At 36.7% G+C, this 20390-nt stretch overlaps 1 protein-coding gene and 1 long non-coding RNA gene across 2 annotated transcripts in view; one reads left to right on the top strand and one right to left on the bottom strand.

Annotated features, from left to right (window-relative positions):
* PKHD1 (PKHD1 ciliary IPT domain containing fibrocystin/polyductin) overlaps positions 1–20390 on the top strand; it is a 479232-nt gene that overhangs the window by 440236 nt on the left and 18606 nt on the right. Inside the window, exons 64-65 of the mRNA XM_078446999.2 lie at positions 3036–3194; positions 7639–7761. Coding sequence (XP_078303125.2) covers positions 3036–3194; positions 7639–7761 — 282 coding nt within the window. The remainder of the gene's footprint in view (positions 1–3035; positions 3195–7638; positions 7762–20390) is intronic.
* Positions 3073–20390, bottom strand: part of LOC144616387 (uncharacterized) — a 442726-nt gene continuing 425408 nt past the window's right edge. The window contains exon 3 of the long non-coding RNA XR_013555652.1: positions 3073–3165. This is a non-coding gene — a long non-coding RNA (uncharacterized LOC144616387). The remainder of the gene's footprint in view (positions 3166–20390) is intronic.

The raw sequence follows: 20390 nt of genomic DNA, 5'->3' as shown, positions 1-20390 counted from the left end.
TATGCATTTATTTGTTCAGCCTTCAAAGACCCACTTAGATACTCTCTCTGTTGAGATGCTTTCCATGCCCACATTGATGGAAAATATCCCCCTCCAGAGTAATTGATTGGCCTTATTCTGTTGGCATGTGTCACATTCTGACTTGTATAACAAGTGTTTGTACATACATCTCATTTTATTTACTAGCTTGTAAATATCTTCAGAATGAGAACACTTATCCACTTAGCAAAGTAAACGATTACTGAGCAATCATTGGAAAATGGATAAAAGAATGAGGAATTTTGTTTTACTTGTGCAAATCCCCAGTAAAATCTATTCCCCCGTCTCTGGCCTAGATTTATCTTATTCAGATGCTCATAAAAAGCAACTAATTAATAACAAACAAGCCAAGTATATCTCAAGTATAAAATGTACACACAGGAGAACCATTTCTAGCTAATTTGGTTATGGTAGCTTTGGGACTGAGTCAGCCAGGAGTCAAGAGACTGAAAACCTGACTGTGACTTTCAATCAAATTATCAGATTCAGCCCAAGGAAAGCACAACAAAGAAAAACACAATGTTTCCTAGAGTAGAAAATAAAAACTCTGTTTTTTTCCTGTGCTATTTAGATAAAAGCAGAAGTTTGGTATTGGTTGGTTTGTTTTAAATGTGCTACTTAAAAATCGTTGGCTAGCACTAACTCATGTCCATAGGCAAGCTTTTTTTTTAACTTTTCATTTTTGTATTGAGGTGTAATTGGCATATGAGAAACCATACATATTTGAAACATACAGTTTCATAAATTTTGATGACTATAATATTCCCACAAAAACATCCCCACAATTAAGATAATGAACATATCTATCACCCTCAAAATTATAGGCAAAATTAAAAATTATTCTATTTAAATAACATACAGTATTTCTATATGTTTTTATCAATTCAAATGCATTAATAGATTCATGTAATCACCACCACAATCAGGATATAGAGCATTTCCAAAAACTGGGGCACCTGGCTGGCTCAGTTAAGTGATCAACTCTTGATCTAGACTCAGGTTGTGATCTCATGTTGGTGAGATTGAGTCCTGCATCAGACTCTGTGCTGACAGCACTGAGCCTGCTTGGGATTCTCTCTCTCCCTCTCTCTCTGCCTCTCCCAACTGGTGCAAGCTCACTCATTCTCTCTCTCTCAAAAATAAATAAATAAATATTTAAAAGAGCACATTTCCAAATAACCTCCCTTATTTTATTCCTCAGTCCTCACATTCTTCTTTCCACTACCACTAATCTCTAACAACTACTTATCTGTTAGTTATCTCTATCATTTGGTCTTTTCTACAATGTCTTATAAATGGAATCAAAGTATGTACCCTCTGAAGATACACTTCTCTCACTCAGTATAATGCCTTTGATGTTCATACCTGTTGTTACTTTTTTATTAATAGTCTTTCTCTTTCCTTCCTTCCTTCCTTCCTTCCTTCCTTCCTTCCTTCCTTCCTCTCTCCCTCCCTCCCTCTCTTTCTCCCTCTCACTCTATCTTCCTTCCTCCCTTTTCTTTCCTTTCCTTTTTTTCTCTTCCCTCTTTTTCTCTTTCTTTCTCTCCCTCCCCCTCCCTCCCTACATCCTCTCCTTTTTCTTTCTTCCTCCCTCCCTTCCCCTTCCCTTCCCTTCCTTCCTCTCCTTCCCTCCCTCTCTTCCTCCCTCCCACTCTCTCCCTCTTCCTTCCTTCTTCCTTTCTCTTTCTTCCCTTCTTTCTTTATTCCCTTTTTTCTTTCTTTCTTTCTTTCTTTTTCTTTCTTTCTTTCTTTCTTTCTTTCTTTCTTTTCTTTTCTTTCTTTCTTTCTCTTTCTTTCTGTTTTCTTTCTTTTATTTCTTTCCCTCCCTCCTTTTTTCTTTTCTTTTTCTTTTTCTTTCTTTCCTTTGCCTGCTGCCTGACTTTATTACTTCCTCTCTCACTCCCTCCTTTCCTATTTTTGTTCCTTATTATTTTCCCCTTTTATGGCTAAGTAGTATTTCAATGTCTGGATAAACCATAGTTGGTTTATTCATTTCTGTGTTGAAAACACTGGGGTTGTTTCCTGGTTTGGGTGATTATGAATAGAGATACTATAAACATTTATGTACAAATTTTTATGTGTATAAGCAAGCTTTTATTTATTTTTTAACTTATTTATTTATTTTGAGAGAAAGCACACACATGCACTTGTAGGGGAGAGACAGAGAGAGAATCCCAAGCAGGCCATGCACTGTCAATGTAGAGCTCAATGTGGGGCTCAAACCCATGAACCATGTGATCATGACCTGAGCTGAAACCAAGAGTCAGATGCTTAACTGATTGAGCCACTCAGGCGCCCCAGCTTTTAATTTTTTAGAATTTTTAAAGCTTTATTTCAAAATTATTTCAAAAATAATAATGGAGTGAGAACCATATTTTTCAGTCTATTAAAGGATTTGAGATGAATTCTTAGAAAAATGCTGTCTCTAAAGGAAGTTGCCCATTTTCCCCCAGCTTCATAACTAAAGTGGCTCTATCTATTTGCCACTGCCCTCCTCCCACTTTTCCAGATAACAAAATTCTCATGGACATTAGAAATTCTCTTGGCTCCATGGTAGGAATCCCCATTGCTCTGTTTTGATGTGTTACATGCCATTTTTTAAATAGGATACATATGTCAGAGCAAGTGATTTCACACATTCTAGAGCTGAGAGCATTTCTGTTCTAATTAGTGGAACATAAGAGTGAAATTGAAATTTTGCATTGGGGGAAAAGGTAAGTCTGAGAATAAAAGGGGAGAATTGGAAGAATGTCCCCTCAGCAATGGAGAGAATTGGAAAGAACAATTGTATGTTATTGTTGGAATTGGATTCTTGTAGTTCTTCAGATATGCGGATCTTGGATTTATTATTGGTTCATTTAATTATTTAATTCAATAAATATTTATTGGACCTACTAAGTGGCAGGTATTATAAACATATCTCTTCCACAATATTTTTATCCTATCAGCATCTTATATCTTATTAATATGTTATCATTGGGATTTTTTTTTAACAGGGGCCAATTTTACAGCTCGATCAAAGTCATTCGTTGTCTCACCTGCAACCATGTCAGAGAAGTCAACCATCATCTTGGCTGTTTCCCTGTGCTCAGTGGCCTCATGGCTGGCTCTATGCTGTCTGGTGTGCTGTTGGTTTAAGAAAAGCAAAAGCAGAAGTATGTAGATTGTTTTTCAGTATGAAAATATCAGGGGAGGTGGAAATATCATCATGTATACTCTATTAACATTTCTTTTACTTTCCCCAAAGAGAAATTTTTATGAAACTGCAACACAGTATACCACATGGAACCAAATTATTCAGTTCATACAGTAGAGTCAAAGATTGCCTAATCTTAAATAATAATAGCAATAATAATGGAAGCTCATGCTTATTGAATATTCACCATGGGCCAGGTTCTAAGTACTTTATACACATGAATTTATTTAATCTTTACAACATCCTTATGAAGTAGGTACTAAATACTATAGCCGTGTTATGGAGATGGACCATGAGGTACAAAACAGCTAACTAACTTGCCCAAGGTCACACAATCAGGAAACAGCCAGCCAGTGTGGCTCCATACCCCACTCTCTCTCAAACACTATGTTCCCCTGCCCAGGTAATCTTCCAAAAAGTAAGTTCAAGACTCAGCTGGGAATGCTCTCTTCTCATTCAAAAGAGGGAAGAGAATGCTTGGTGGGTTTTTTTTTTCCTCTCTAGTAGTGTGGAAATCATGTTCTTGGACATTTTTCCAGAAGCAGATCTTTTTTGTGTAGGCTGGATACATGGAGAATCACTGAAGGAAACAAGTTCTGTGAAAGAGGCTTCTTTCTTTCTACTCTGCTGTTAGAGGATGAGAGATACAGGTGCAGACCGGGTACTGGATCCCTTTCTCCACCCCCTCAAATGAGTGGACGAAACATTTGTGATATTAGGAGATGCTAGGAAACCAAAGTGATAGGCAAGAGTGAGTACAAAAGAGGTGAAGCAAACAGAGAAAGTCAAAATAAAGCAAGGAAAGAGAACAAAGTCTGGTGCCACTACTAGAAGGTTCACAATGCTTGGATTTCTGAGAGATGCCAGGGAGGGAGGTTCCAGGAGATGCCCTCTTTATTTTGAACCAAGCATCAGCCTGATATCTCTCCCTGTCGTGGTGGGGCTGGGCAAACTGCAAGGAAACTCAAGGACACCTTGTTTTTCTCAAGAAGAATGGGATTTCATCCTGTCCATTATGATTTGTTGAATGCAAGTTGTGGTCTTTGCTTTAAAATCTAACGGAGTGTGTGTGTGTGTGTGTGTGTAGAGAGAGAGAGGGAGAGAGAGAGAGGGAGAGAGAGAGAGCTAAGCCCACCAGCTATGCTGGGACCTCCCACTAAGCTCTGCTCTGCTCACCCCATCTCTTCCCTTTTGTTCCTCAGCTATCAAGGAAGATTTTCCTACCATTACTAACATGTCATTACCTCAGTATCCTCTTTTTTGCTTTTTCAACTATCTGTGGACACTTTTTGCTATATTAAATTCCCACATTTTCCTGACTGGATGCAGACTCCTGTCTTTACAAAAATGTAAAGAGATCATGAGGAACTTTATGAAAAAAAATGTATAGTAATTAGCAATGGGTGTGGGGGATGAAATGCACGTAATCAGTTCCATATGAGTAATTTGCATTTTCTGCTTTTTATTTTCTTTATATCTTCCTTATAACATCCATTACTTTAGCATAAAAAGTATCATTCCCCATCTTCATCATGGGACACTATTCTCTGATTCAGCTGCACAGTCTGTGTCAACAGATTACAAAATTTTGATCTCAGGACCTTGTTACACTTTCAGTAATTATTGAAAACTCCAAAGAGATTTGTCAATGTGTGTTCATCTACTAATATTTCCAAATTAGAAATTAAAGGAGAAAATGTAAAATTTACTTATTTAGTTTAAAATACCAATAATTGGGGCATCTGGGTGGCTCAGTCAGTTGAGTGTCCGACTTTGGCTCAGGTCACGATCTCGCGGTTCGTGGGTTCAAGCCCCACGTCGGGCTCTTTGCAGACAGCTCAGAACCTGGAGCCTGCTTTGGTTCTGTCTCCCTCTCTCTCTGCCCCTCCCCTGCTTGCTCGCTCTCTTTCTTTCTTTCTCTCTCTCTCAAAAAAAGTGAATAAACATTAATTAAAAAAAAATATATATAATAATACATGCGTTATATGTTAACATAATTAACAGTTTTTTTTTAATTTCAAAAATGATGTTTTGGGGGCACCTGGGTGGCTCAGTCAGTTAAGCATCTGACTCTTGATTTCAGTTCAGGTCATGATCGCACAATTTGTGAGTTTGAGCCCCATATCAGGCTCTGTGCTGACAGCGCAGAGCCTGCTTGGGATTCTATGTCTTTCTCCCTCTCTTCCTCTCTCTCTCTCTTAAATAAATAAATAAATAAACAAACAAACAAAATTTAAATGATGTTTTCAAATATAGATAATGACAAAAATGGCACTTTTATAGAACTCTTTAATGTCTGCTTAAGAAAAGTCAGCATTGGGTGCCTGTGTGGTTCCATGGGTTAAGCATCCAACTTCTGCTCAGGTCATGATCTCGCGGTTTGTGGGTTAGAGACCCATGTCAGGCTTTCAGCTGACAGCTCAGAGCCTGAAGCCTGCTTGTAATTCTGTGTCTCCCTCTCCCTCTCTGCCCCTCACTCTCCTCATGCTCTTGTCTCTCTCTCTTTCTCTCTCTCTCTCTCTCAAAAATATATAACCATTAAAAATTTTTTTTTAAAAAGTCAGCTGGATTCTCTTAACAGCTTCTGTATTATATTTGCTGCAATGTATTGTTTTGACTGAAGTATATGAAGAAAATCCAGCCTCACAAAGATACATAGTAGAAGGGGAAGAGTATTTTAATAGCCTTCATAGATAATTGCAGATAATCCTATTTGATAGTACACCCAAACTGGCCAAGAGATGGTTCCTTAAAGGTACATCACAATGTACTCTTATAGTCCGTTACAGGAAAATTAATCTATCATATACTTTGAGTGGAGACTTATCCATGCATGATTTTGAAATATGTGTTAGCTATTTGGAAAATATTGTTTCACTGAGTTACAAAGATGTTCCAAATGCTGACATATTGCATTCTGCAATTTTTTAAAAACTGCATTTGTTAATATCAATATTAAACTTTAAGAATTAGAAATATGCAAAATTTGTAGTTGATAGAAGTCAAAAATTCTAAATCTCCCATAAAAGCTTGAATTTTATCACTGGCAACAAATATTATCAATTGTTTCATACAAGTTACAGACTCGCTTCATTCACTTAAAAATCTGCCAGATACCCCAGAATGAATAGCCAGAATCTGTCTTTCGTTCTTCCAAGTTATTTTAGTCTAAAAATGGTGTTACATGAAAAAAAATCAGGTTTTTGAGCTAAACTCAATCACAAAAGTGCTTTTCCTTGAGAAAAATGATCATATGCCGTGGCCTGGCAGCATCTGACATTACATTACAAATTTATGTGTTTATCCTCTGCTATCCAAAGTAGAATAAAAGCTCTATAAGATCAGGTACCAGATCTTTATTACTCATTGTCTTTCTGTTGCTTAGAATAGTTCCTGGCATGAACAATGTAAATATATTTTTGATTAATGTAGTTAATAAATAAGTGAATAGAATATAAACATCTCATTAGTCAAAAGTAGATTCTTCAAGGTACCTGGGTGGCTCAGTCAGTTGAGCGTGTGACTTTGTCTCAGATCATGATCTTATGGTTCCTGTGTTCAAGCCCTGCTCAGGGCTATGTGCTGACAGCTCAGAGCCTGGGGCCTGCTTTGGATTCTGTGTCTCCCTCTCTCTCTGCCCCTCCACTTCTTATGCTCATATGCGCTGTCGCTCTCTGTCTCTCTCTGTCTGTCTCTCTCTCTCCAAAAATAAATAAAACATTAAAAGAAATAGAAGTCTTCAGTCAAAAGCACACACAATTTCATGAGCTCTATGGATTGTACCCATGTCAATTTCCTGTTTTTGATACCATATTATAGTTATTTGGGTTGTTAACAGTGGAGGAGGCTGGTTTAGGATGCATGAACCCTCCCTTATATTTCCTGCGAATCTATCATTATTTCAAAATAAAAGGTAAAAAGAGTATTGTAACATTCCATACCAGCTCTGTCCAGTAAGAATATAACATGAACCACAAATATGAGGCACATGATGTAATTTTCTAGTATCCTCTTAATCTATCAAAAGTTATTTCAACATGTAATAACTATAAGAATATTAGGTATTTTACAGTTTTTCAAAATCAGGTGTATATTTTGCACTTACAGCACATCTTAATTTAAGCTAGTCATATTTCAAATGTTCAGTAGTCATATTTGGTGGCTAGTTTTACTGTATATGGCTACTGAACCAACCTTAAAGTTGCTGGTCAGTATATGGGATTGTATTTCATTATTCCTTAAGCTCTCAATACATCATATGAATTCTATTGCATGTGTATATCACAATCATTTTGTGAGGGCGTACAAGAGGAACACCTTAACCCTTAGGGCACGTTTGCAAATAAAAAATGTCATTTTATCTAAAAAACAAGAAACATTCACATTTCTTTTCATTATCCTAGAAATAAAAAGTGGAGATATTTCTGAATTCCAGACTAATGGTCAAAAGAATCACATCCACATCTCATCCAAACGCCAAGGATCACATGTAGAGACTGAAAAGGAAGACGCCATGATGGGAGAAGGTAAGCTTGGACAATGGGGATGATTTCCACAACAGAGACCCATCGTGGATGAGCTGTGGCCTCCCTCTCCACATGGTTGTTAGTTTCTGGATCAATTTAGTTGTTAGGCCCTTCTTTATTCTTTGTTACTTCTTAAGGAAATTACACCCCAATGCAGGAATATACAAGTCCATCTGATTCACTCAGCTATTAACCAATTATTCAAGTTGACATTTATAATTTTTTCTTAGTAGATGATAATTGGTTTAACATTTGAATTTGTTACATAGAGAAAGGGAAAACTAAAGCATAGGCATATAATCTTTCCCTTAGCTATTGCAAAGCTGCCAATCTGGCAACATTATTGAATTTGGGAAATAAGACAGTGGTGTTGCCAAATACCAACTATGCAAATTAGGCTGAATACGCAACCCTTAAAAATGAGTCAGCTCTGTGAAGCTCTGCTTTGTTGTTTTGTTACTTTTAGCAAAATGCATTATTTGCTTACATTGCACATTATGCTAGATGATTTTGCTTGTTATATTTCTATATTACCATTGGAGTTGGTGCCAAGCAAAGAAAAGGTAAGCATTTATTCAGACCAATGATTTTCCTTTGCCCTTCTAAGACACAGAAAACAGGAGGACAGTGGGTAGAGCACAAGAGGGATTTGCCAAATATGGATATGGTGGATGAAAAATATTCATATAATTTTTATGAATCTGAAACATTTTGAAGCATACACTCTAGATAAAGAGTAATATTTGTATTTATTCTAAGGAATAGTCAATTATCATATTTTCTGCTTGAAAAAAGAATATGAATTTTAATGATTCTGAGTACCATGTTTAACTAAAATGTAGCAGTTCAATGTTGTTCTACCTCTAACTAGTTCAGCGAACTCTGGCAGGTGTGTGTGTGTGTGTGTGTGTGTGTGTGTGTGTGTGTGTGTAGATATCAGTTTGTTTGCCTGTTTGTATTTTTTCTCATGGAGGAAATGAAGTTAGTTTTTTAGAAATGTCCCAACAAATTAGCCAGCCATACTTCAGCCTGTACCTATGCCAGAAGGTGGAAGTAGGTTTGGAGTGGGTAGGTGTGAGAAGAAAGAAGATAGAGAGAAAAGGACGGGAATTTTTTCCAGATTCCATCTAAGACCACTTTGTTTGGTTTCTAGAAACCTCTTGTCTATATTATTGCATGTAAATTCAGCATAAGTGTTTGAAAAGGCTCATGTGAATTCAGCACTGTGAAAAACAGCATATTTAGCCGCATTCTTAAGCAAACAGCAAGAGTGATGCTAATCTCCCCCTAATCTAATATGGCTATCTACATGAATCTCGGTTACCCTACTTAAATTAACTACATTAAGCAGTCCACAATGCCTGGGTGTTTTATTAAGGAACATTTTTTATCTGGTGGCTTATTAATAAATTATCAGGAATGAGATAAGGGACAGGGTTCCTGCGGAAAAGTTTAGATTGAAGAGACGGGAGTATCAGGGGCCATTTTATTAGGACATCCAGGTTAAAAATAGAAAGATGTGTTCTCCAAATCCTCCCTTAGGGACCATAGCAGATTTGTTTCCTTATTTCCTAAGCTATGTCCAAATCTGAAGAGCATCAATTCCAAGGCAAGTAATGAGGCATCTCCTATTTTCTTCAGAAATTATTGCCAGCTACAAAACAACTAATTGTTGCAAGCTTTAAATAAATTTGGTTTATTTCAGTATTTCCGTGGCACTTTAGTTTCCCTTTTCTCTCTTTTTCTAAACTTTTGGCCTTTGCGAATAAAGGAATTGGCTGTGTCTCTCATAAGCACACTGCATTTACTAAGCAATACCATAGCACTAAAATTATTCAGCTGGTGGAACTGTTTCCACCATCCAGTATATTGAGACTGTAAACTCATCATGTTATGGCTTTTACCAAAAATTGTGTGGATATAACAGGGGTGGTGGAGAGTTACACTGGGGGAGGAAGGGAGTGGTGCATATATCCCTCATATTTTACCATTACCAGCCAGACATATAGAGCCATCTGAGTCAGCTTATAAAATTCATATTTGTGCTGGTCACTCTGCTAGTTAGATCTAATGAATTCTCAAGTTAGTTGGAGAGGCAGAAGAATGGGACAGTTCAGAGCATGAAAGCCAGGAGTCAGGCAGACTGAATTTAATCCTGACTCTCCTGTTGACTTGCTTTGTGGCCTCAAGGAAGTCAACTATCCTCTATGTCCATCAGCTCCCTCATTAGGAAAGTTGCTATAACACTGCTCACACTTATGGTTGTTGTGCTGATTAAGTGAGTTAATATTACTAACATGTGTAGAGCAATTCCTGGCATATTGTATGTAAGATATATATGTGTTATTTATTGTTGGTTCTTGTTATTTAAGACTCAAAGCCTTCAAAGGCATGACTCCTTCCTATCTTTGTAACCTTACTTTGCAATTCACCTTTCTGCCCACTGCCCACACTCACTACACTAGCTCACTCCTCCTCAGGTGTGTCTAATACCTTCCCACCCATTTCCCTGCACACTTTCTCCCAGTTGGATTGCTTATCTTCACCTGTTATAAACCTCATGAAGCTTTTAAGCACCAGCTGAAAAATGTTTTTGTTTTGTTTTGTTTTTTTCTCATAAAGTCTTTCCCAGTCCCTCCTACTTCAATGAAAATGAGTACTTCCTCTTTGGGTTCCAAAATATTAAATGTGTGCCTCGATGGCAGTATTTTTTCTTTTTTTTGTTTGTTTGTTTGTTTTTAAGAATTCATTATACATAGATGGCTCTCTGTTCCCATAGGCCAGTGGTTCTTGAGAGGCTAGTTTTGGCCCTGCAAATAGAGTGGCCACCTTATCCTGGTTTTCCCAGAACTTTGCCAGTTTTAAAAATCAAAGCCTTGTGTCTCAACAACTCCCTTTATCCCAGACAAATGGGGACAGTTAGTCATCCAACCTCCAGAGGACATTTGCATTGTTGTCAGAGTTGTCACAGGGAGGGGGGACACTACTGGCATCTAGTGAGAAGAAATTAGGGATACCATAAACATCTTACAATGCACAGGACCTCCCCACAGTAAAGATTATTTGGCTCAAGATGTCAATAATGCCAAGGCTGAGAAACTCTGGAAGAAGCTATTGTCTTTGTAATATGTAGATGAGAGATGCTGGAATGGCTTACTAAATGTAGTTAGATTATGTCTCCCGATAAATATTGGATAAGTATTTATTTGCCTCCTGATATTTGTTTAGTACTTTATTAGATCTTCTCTGTATAGTTAGTTGCAGAGAGGTGATATCTGGTCCCCTGTCTTTTATGAGCGTGCAATTTGGTTGGGACACAAGAATAATATTTTGGGTAAAATGAAAGAACAATTCTAGGCAACAATTAAGTGTAAAGCAATCACAACAAACAATATGTATTTGATGAATGTAAGGATTGGAGATAATTCCCTGATGAACGTAAGGATTGGAGATAATTCCCCAAGAGTGAAAAGAATATCACTATCTTAAGTTACATGTTTAGTCCTTCAAGCTCCTAAATCATATCACACTGTTTCAAATCCCATTTGCTAAGGGCCTGGTTGTCCAGTTTGCACACACTCAGGTTTACAGAAATGCCAGGGAGGGAGTCTAGTTTTGCTCTGTCGAAGCTCCATTTTGTATTATTCCTTCTCAACTGTTCCCTTGCTCCCCTAATTCGGTTAACAAGGAGATCTCCCAGGTGAGACACCTCAGAGTTCTCTTTACCTCCTGGTGCTCCCCATACCACCCTGTGCTCTTGCTCACCAAGTTTGAATAACAACATCACTGTAACCTCTTTGGTTTCCACCTTCCCCTATATTGTTTCACAGATGTATCTTCAGTTCAGTCTTAGTTAATACACCCATTATAGATGTCCACTCCTCCTGTCCTTCTTTTCTCTCCAGGACAACACTCCCCATACACAACTTCTCCCAGCTTCAAAATGACATTTTCCAATGTATCTACACACCTAAAGTCTCTACTCCTTCCAATCCCAGATCAAATTCAGTTTCTCCTTTTTTTTTAAGCTAGAATAAATAATCCCCTTGTTTGAACTTTTATAACACTTCCCTCTTGTTCACTTAACACCTTTTATATATAATATAGTTATGGGTGTTCATGTAGTCCTGATCTTTTTGAATAAATTCTGTATATTTTCTAATTCCAGCAGCACTGTTACCATAGGGTGTTAGGATATTAGACCGCTTATAATTATTGTTATTGAGTGAATGGTGAAAGCAAAGATGAAATGAGACCTGTTCCTGCCCTTCTCCCTTTCTAGAGAAACCTGGATTCCAGCAGTTTTTTCAACTGCTGTAAAAAAGCCCCCTTATTTTTCTAAAAGAGACGCAGAAAGTTTATTCAGGTTCACAAGATAAACAACAGGATCATGACTGTACGTCTTTGGGGTCCTACCAATTGGCAAAATGTGACTGACTTGCAGGCAGAATGCTATCTAGTGCCACCTTAGTTTCCTTGCTATTGCCTTTGTCTTTGTGTGACTGCTATTGCTGCAGACCCCAGTGCTCCCTTCTCTAGACATCGCAGGTCTTTGGCCACTTTTTTTTTTTTTTTTTTTTTTTTTTTTTGTCAAACCTCTGTTCCCAGTGCTGGGAACTGAAAATTCATGAAAAAATGGCAAGATATTATGGATTTGTGACTATATCATTAACTTCAGGGTTTTATGTCTACCACTTTAGGGTCCTATTGACTGTATATTGTGTATTTTATGAATATTAAATAAAAAGGACTGTGAATTTACCTTTGTAAGTACAGACCTATAAGAATGACAGGGAGAGGGAAGAAGAGAGCTGGCCACAAGATGTCCAAAAGCAAGGAAGACCAAAACAGCTCTGGACTAAAAACTGTCCCATGTTCCCAGGAAAGTAGAACTATATTTGGAAATTATTAATAAATAGCCTGCCCATGTCATATAATTAAAAATATATGAACATCTCCTAATTTAAAAATGTAAATAAAATCTAGCACTTAATTCCTTAAGAAAATTTTTAAAATGGGAATATTTTTTAAAATACCAAGGGTAAGAGACTTTCAGCTAAATAAGATGGAGAGTTCCAGTGTTCTCTGTAAGCAAGATCCAATATCATGTTTAACAAGGGAACATTAGAAGAGGTACTACTCACATTAAGATAAAACAAATAACTCATTACCACAACTTTATAACATATTTTAGAATGCTAGGAAATACAATATAAAAAAAACCTAAGAGAATGTTAGAGAAAATACATGATTGTAGATGATATAACTGTTTAATACTAACTTAAAAGATGCAACCCATAAATGCTATAATTTATAAATAATTTGAATTGCTTACACAAAAATTATGTTGGTCTATGCAAAAATAATATTGTATAAGCCAGTGGCATACAGTTAGAAGGCATATTGAAATGCATAATAGTGACTAAAGATGATGCTGTCTTGGAAAACAATGTTAACAAGAGGTATATTGGACTTTTATATAAAAAATAAACTATATTGCATAGTTTAAAGAGCAGACTTGATTACATAGGGAATTGCACCATGTTTCTAATTGGATTGAGTAATATTGCAAAGAAATCAGTAACTCCTAAATTAATTTTGGTTTAATGCAGCTGCCATTATTTTATACTGAGTAGAACATCATAAGATGATTCTAAAGTTCTTCAGATAATACAGAACAATGATACAAAGCCAATTTTTTTTATTTTTTTATTTTTATTTTTTTTTACATTTATTTATTTTGAGACAGAGACAGTGTGAGTCAGGCAGGGCAGAGAGAAAGAGAATCCCAAGCAGGCTCCACAGAATCCAATGTGGAGCTCGAATCCACAAAGCTGTAAGATCATGACCTGAGCCAAAACCAAGAGTCAGACACTTAACTGACTGAGCCACTCAGGCCTCCCAAAGCCAAATTTTTAATAAGAAATTGAGTTTAGGCAGTAGGGATGGGTAGCTCAACCAGAGAAATAATATTTGTGTTACTATTTTCAGACAATATAATACTGACATAAGCATATATGCAGATATTAGTTCAAATAAATGAGATATAGATATTAGATATATAAATGTAACATATGATAAAAGAGATAATAAAAATAAAACAACTGTTAGTCTTTAAATGGGGTTAGTAAATTTGACTGTTTACAACATTTATCAATCTAGACTCACACTTCAAAAATTATACCAAAGTAAACTCCATATGGATTCATGAGTGAATTCAGGTTCACTAAAACATATCCACTGCTAGAATATTATAAAACAATAAATAAACACTCATGATATAATTTGGAATTAAAGGCATTTTTCTCTCATATTTTTAAAATTTCCATAGCTTATTTGCAATGCATTACTTATTCAAAATATATGATAATTTTTCTCTTCAAGGAAAAAATCTACATTAATGAATCTTAATTATTACATATACCTTCTTAAACATGTAGGCAGGACTGCTGCCCTGATTGACAAATGAGAAACCAAAGTGGAGTACATTCTTTTTTTTTCCCACTGTTAATGTGTCTTCTTTTTTTAGGTTTTTTTTTTTTTCTTTCTATAATTTATTTATTTTTTTATAATTTACATCCAAATTACCACATAGTGTAACAATGATTTCAGGAGTAGATTCCTTAAGCCCCTTACCCATTTAGCCCATCCTCCCCCCCACAACCCTTCCAGCAACCCTTTATTTTTTTCTCCATATTTAAGAGTCTTTTATGTTTTGTCCCCTTCCTGTTTTTATATTATATTTGCTTCCCTTCCCTTATGTTCATCTGTTTTGTATCTTAAAGTCCCCATGTGAATAAAGTCATATATTTGTCTTTCTCTAACTAATTTCGCTTAGTATAATACCCTCTAGTTCCATCCACGTAGTTGCAAATAGCTAAATTTAATTCTTTTTGGTTGCAGAGTAATAATCCATTATATATATATATATATATATATATATATATATATATGTATACATACCACATTTTCTTTATCCATTCATCCATAGATGGACATTTGGGCTCTTTCCATACTTTGCCTATTGTGGATAGTGCTGATATAAACATTGGGGTGCATGTGTCCCTTTGAAACAGAATACCTGTATCCCTTGGATAAATAGTAGTGCAATTGCTGAGTCATAGGGTAGTTCTATTTTTAATTTTTTGAGGAATCTCCATACTGTTTTCCAGAATGGCTGTACCAGTTTACATTCCCACCAGCAATGCAAAAGAGATCTTCTTCCTCCGCATCCTCGCCAACATCTGTTGTTGCTTGAGTTGTTAACATTGGCCACTCTGACAGGTGTGAGGTGGTATCTCATTGTGGTTTTGATTTATATTTCCCTGATGATGAGTGATGTTGAGCATTTTTTCATGTGTCTGTTAGCCATCTGTATGTCTTCTTTGGAGAAGTGTCTATTCATGTCTTTTGCCCATTTTGTCACTGGATTATATGTTTTTTGGGTGTTGAGTTTGATAAGTTCCCTATAGATTTTGGATACTAAAACTTTATCTGATATGTCGTTTGCAAATATCTTCTCCCATTCTGTCAGTTGCCTTTTAGTTTTGCTGATTGTTTCATTGACTGAGCAGAAGCTGTTTATTTGGATGCGGTCCAAATAGTTCATTTTTGCTTTTGTTTCTCTTGCCTGTGGAGACGTGTTGAGTAAGAAGTTGCTGTGGCCAAGGTCAAAGAGGTTTTCGCCTGCTTTCTCCTTGAGGATTTTGATGGCTTCCTGTCTTACATTTAGGTCTTTTATCCATTTTGAGTTTATTTTGTGTGTGGTGTAAGAAAGTGGTCCACGTTCATACTTCTGCATGTTGCTGTCTAGTTTCCCAGCATCACTTGCTGAAGAGACTGTCTTTATTCCATTGGATATTCTTTCCTGCTTTTCAAAGATTAGTTGGCCATATGTTTATGGGCCCACTTCTGGGTTCTCAATCCTGTTCCATTGATCTGAGTGTCTGTTTTTGTGCCAGTACCTGTCTTGATGATTACAGCTTTGAAATATAACTTGAAGTCCGGGATTGTGATGCCTCCTGCTTTGGTTTTCTTTTTCAAGATTGCTTTGGCTATTTGGGGTCTTTTCTGGTTCCATAAAAATTTTAGGAATGTTTATTCTAGCTCTGTGAAGAATGCTTGTGTTATTTTGATAGGGATTGCATTGAATACTTAGATTCCTTTGGGTAGTATTGACATTTAACAATATTTGTTCTTCCTATCCAGGTACATGGAATATTTTTCTTTATTTTAGGAGGGTTCTTCAGTTTCTTTCATAAGCTTTCCATAATTTTCTATGTATAGATTTTTCACTCTGTTTAGATTTATTCCTAGGTATTTTATTGCTTTTGGTGCAATTGTAATGGGATCAATTCCTTGATTTTTCTTTCTCTTGCTTCATTATTGGTGTATAAGAATGTGACCAATTTCTGTGCATTGATTTTATATCCTGCAACTGCTGAATTCATGGATTAGTTCTAGCAGTTTTTTGGTGGACTCTTTTGGGTTTTCCATATACAGTATCATGTCATCTGTGAAGAGTGAAAGTTTAGCTTCCTCATGGCCGATTTGGATGCATCTTATTTTCTTTATGTTGTCTGACTGCTGTGGCTAAGACTTCCAATACTATGTTGTATAACAGTGGCGAGAGTGGACATCCCTGTCTTGTTCCTGACCACAGAGGAAAAGCTCTCAGTTTTTCCCCATTGAGGATGATATTAGTGTTGGGTCCTTCATATATTCCTTGTATGATCTTGAGAGAAGATCCTTCTATCAAGGTTTTTATCAAGAAAGGACTTTGTATTTTGTCAAATGTTTTCTCTGCATCTATTGAGAGGATCATGTGGTTCTTGTGCTTTCTGTTACTGATCTGATCACATTGATTGTTTTGTGGATATTGAACCAGCCCTGCATGCCAGGTATAAATACCACTTGGTTGGAGTGAATAATTCTTTTAATGTATTGTTGGATTTGGTTGGCTAATACCTTGTTGAGGATTTTTGCATCCGAGTTCATCAGGGAAATTGGTCTATAGTTCTCCTTTTTAGTGGGGTCTATGTCTGGTTTTGGAATCAAGGTAATTCTGGCTTCACAGAAAGAGTTTGGAAGTTTTCCTTCCATTTCTATTTTTTGGAACAGCTTCAAGAGAATAGGTGTTAACTCTTCCTTGGCTGTTTGGTAGAAATCCCCTGGAAAGCCATCTGGCCCTGAACTCCTGTTTTTGGGGAGATTTTTTATTATGAATTTGATTTCTTTACTGGTTAAGGGTCTGTTCAAATTTTCTACTTCTTCCTTTTTCAGTTTTGGTACTTTATATGTTTCTAGGAATTTGTCCATTTCTTCCAGATTGCCCATTTCATTGGTGCATATTGTTCATAATATCCTTTTATTATTGTTTTTATTTCTGCTGTGTTGGTTGTGATCTCTCCTCTTTCATTCTTGATTTTATTTGGGTCCTTTCCTTTTTCTTTTTCATCAAACTGGCTACGGGTTTGTTAATTCTTTCAAAGAACCAGCTTCTGGTTTTATTGATATGTTTTCCTGTTTGTTTGTTTTGGTTTTTATGGCATTGATTTCTGCTCTAATCTTTATTATTTCCTGGTTCTGCTGATTTTGAATTTTATTTGCTGTTCTTTTTCCAGCTCTTTAAGGTTAGGTTGTGTATCTGAGACCTTTCTTCCTTCTTTAGGAAGGCCCGGATTGCTATATACTTCCCTTTTATGACTGCCTTTTCTGTGTCCCAGAGGTTTTGGGCTGTTGTGTTATCATTTTCATTGGCTTCCATGTACTTTTTAATTTCCTCTTTAACTTCTTGGTTAGCCCATTAATTCTTTACTAGGATGGTCTTTAGTCTCTAAGTATTTATCATCTTTCCACATTTTTTCTTGCAATTGATTTTGAGTTTCATGGTGTTATGGTCTAAAAATATTCACCGTATGATCTCGATCTTTTTGTACTGGTTGAGGGCTCATTTGTGTCCCAGTATATGATCTATTCTGGAGAAGGTTCCAGGTACACTGGAGAAGAATGTGTATTCTGCTGCTTTAGGATGAAATGTTTTCAATATCTCTGTTAAGTGCATCTGGTCCAGTGTGTCTTTCAAAGCCTTTGTTTCCTTGTTGATTTTCTGTTTAGATGATGTGTGCATTGTTGTAAGTGGGGTATTGAAGTCGCCTACTATTATGGTACTATTATCAATGAGTTTCTTTATGTTTGTGAATAATTGATTTATATATTTGTGTGCTCTTACATTTGGAGCATAAATGTTTACAATTGTTAGGTCTTCATGGTGGATAGACCCCTTATTTTATATATATATATATATATATATATATATATTATTATATAATATTATATGTATATATATATATATAATGCCCTTCTCCATCTCATCATACAGTATTTTAAAGTCTAGAATGTCTGATATAGGTAGGGCTACTCTGCTTTCTTTTGTTGACCAATAGCATAATAGATGGTTCTCCATCCCTTACTTTCAATCTGAAGGTGTCTTTAGGTCTAAAGTGGGTCTCTTGTAAACAGCATATAGATGGATCTTGTTTTCTTATGCATTCTGTTACCCTATGTCTTTAGACTGGAGCATTGAGTCCATTGACGTTTGGAGTACTGAAAGATATGAATGTATTGCCATTATGTTGCCTGTAGAGTTGGAGTTTCTGGTGGTGTTCTCTGGTCCTTTCTAGTCTTTGTTGCTTCTGGTGTATTTTTTTTTTCCCTGTCTTTTCTCCCCTAACAGAGTCCCCCTTAAAATTTCTTGCAGGGCTGGTTCAGTGGTCATTAACTCCTTTAATTTTTGTCTGGGAAACTTTTTATCTCTCCTTCTATTTTGAATGATAGCCTTGCTGGATAAAGAATTCTTCGCTGCATATTTTTCAGATTCAGCACATTGAGTATATCCTGCCACCCCTTTTTGGTCTGCCAAGTTTCTGTAGATAGGTCTCCTGCAAACCTGATCTGTCTTCCTTTGTAGGTTAAGGACTTTTTTCCCTTGCTGCTCTCATGATTCTCTCCTTGCCTGAGTATTTTGTGAATTTGACTACGATATGCCTTGTTGATGGTCAGTTTTTGTTGAATCTAATGGCAGTCCTCTGTGCTTCCTGGATTTTGATGTCTCTGTCTTTCCACAGGTTAAGAAAGTTTTCTGCTAAGATTTGCTCACATAACCCTTCTACCCCTTTTTCTCCCTCTTTACCTTCTGGGACCCCTATGATTCTTATGTTGTTCCTTTTTGATGAGTCACTGATTTCTCTAATTGTTAAATCATGCTCTTTTCCTTAGTCTCCCTCTTTTTTTCTGTTTCACTGTTCTCCATAAATTTGTCCTCTGTATTGCTGATTCACTGCTCTGCCTTATCCATCCTTGCTGCTGTGGCATCCATTTGAGATGGCAGCTCAGTAACAGAATTTTTTCATCCTGATTAGCTTTTATCTCTGCAGAAAGGGATTCTAATCTGTTTTCAACCCCAGCTAGTGTTTTTATTATCGTGATTCTAAATTCTGGTTCAGACATCTTGCTCGTATCTGTGTTAAGTCTCTGGCTGTCATTGCTTTCCTCTTCTTTCTTTTGGGCAAATTAATATAAGAACACTCACATAAAGGATGCTAGGGGTTTTCTGGTCTGGTTGTTGAGCTTGATAGATGAGAGAAAAAAGGGAATGGTAACAAAAGGGAAAAAAAGGAAATGTTTGAAAATTTGAAAAAAATGAATACAATGAAATAGAATAAAATGAAACATGGAAGTAAAAAAATAGAATTTGAAAAATTTACATAAAAGTAAAATATATAGTAGAAAAAAATTAAAAACATTTTTAATAGAAATGGAAAATAAAAATATTTTACTTCTCTTTCTGTATTCAAGAATAAGAAAAGGAAAATTGAATAGATGGACCAGCAAACAGATTGTTGTACAATTGAAATACATCGGTTTCCCCTAGAAGTTGAACTATGAAGCACTTTATAGTCCATAAACTAATGAGGCAGAGAGACTTGTGTTCCTGAAGAGTGAGGTTGACCCAGTTAGGTGAGGCTTAGTGTAATGGCTCTGTTTTCCACTAGATGGCACTGACTAGCTTACTTGGTGGATTGTTGTGGTGCCTATAGGTGTGTATGTGCATGCGCAGGAGGGGTGAGAATGGCGTCACCCAGCTACCTAGTATCTAGTATCAGAATTCTGTGCTCTCCTCAACCAGCAATTGTGCATCCCTCCTTGGTATCTAGCTTCCATCCACTCCCTGCTTTTACACTGTCCGTGACCAAGCCGTCAGGTTGCCATGCAGCACCTCCCTCCTGAGTTTTATCTCAGATGCAGCTGTGTTTCCCAACCCCTCAATTTTGAGGGACTGCACATTTGACCTGCTCAGACCTTCTGGGGGAGGGTCTCACTGAGCAATGGCCGACTCCTCTGCCCACACCCAGGAACGTTTGTGGGACCATGCTGGTGCCAATGCCTAGAGACTGTGGCTGGGTGCCAGCCCACCCCAGAAAAAGTTTGCATGATCGTGTAGCAGCATCGTTTCACAAATTATGGAAAATCACAACACACGTCTGGAGCGAGGCTTTACACTTAATGTCCTTGTTTGATCACCAATGAATGTGTTTGTTAGCCCAGGTCCACTTTGTCCTTTGCCTGTG

This window comes from Panthera onca, chromosome B2, assembly GCF_046562875.1.
Source record: "Panthera onca isolate mPanOnc1 chromosome B2, mPanOnc1 haplotype 2, whole genome shotgun sequence".
NCBI classification, from domain to species: domain Eukaryota; kingdom Metazoa; phylum Chordata; class Mammalia; order Carnivora; family Felidae; genus Panthera; species Panthera onca.
The sequence above is the reverse complement of the archived record's forward strand: the minus strand, read 5'-3'. Positions and strand labels throughout refer to the sequence as shown.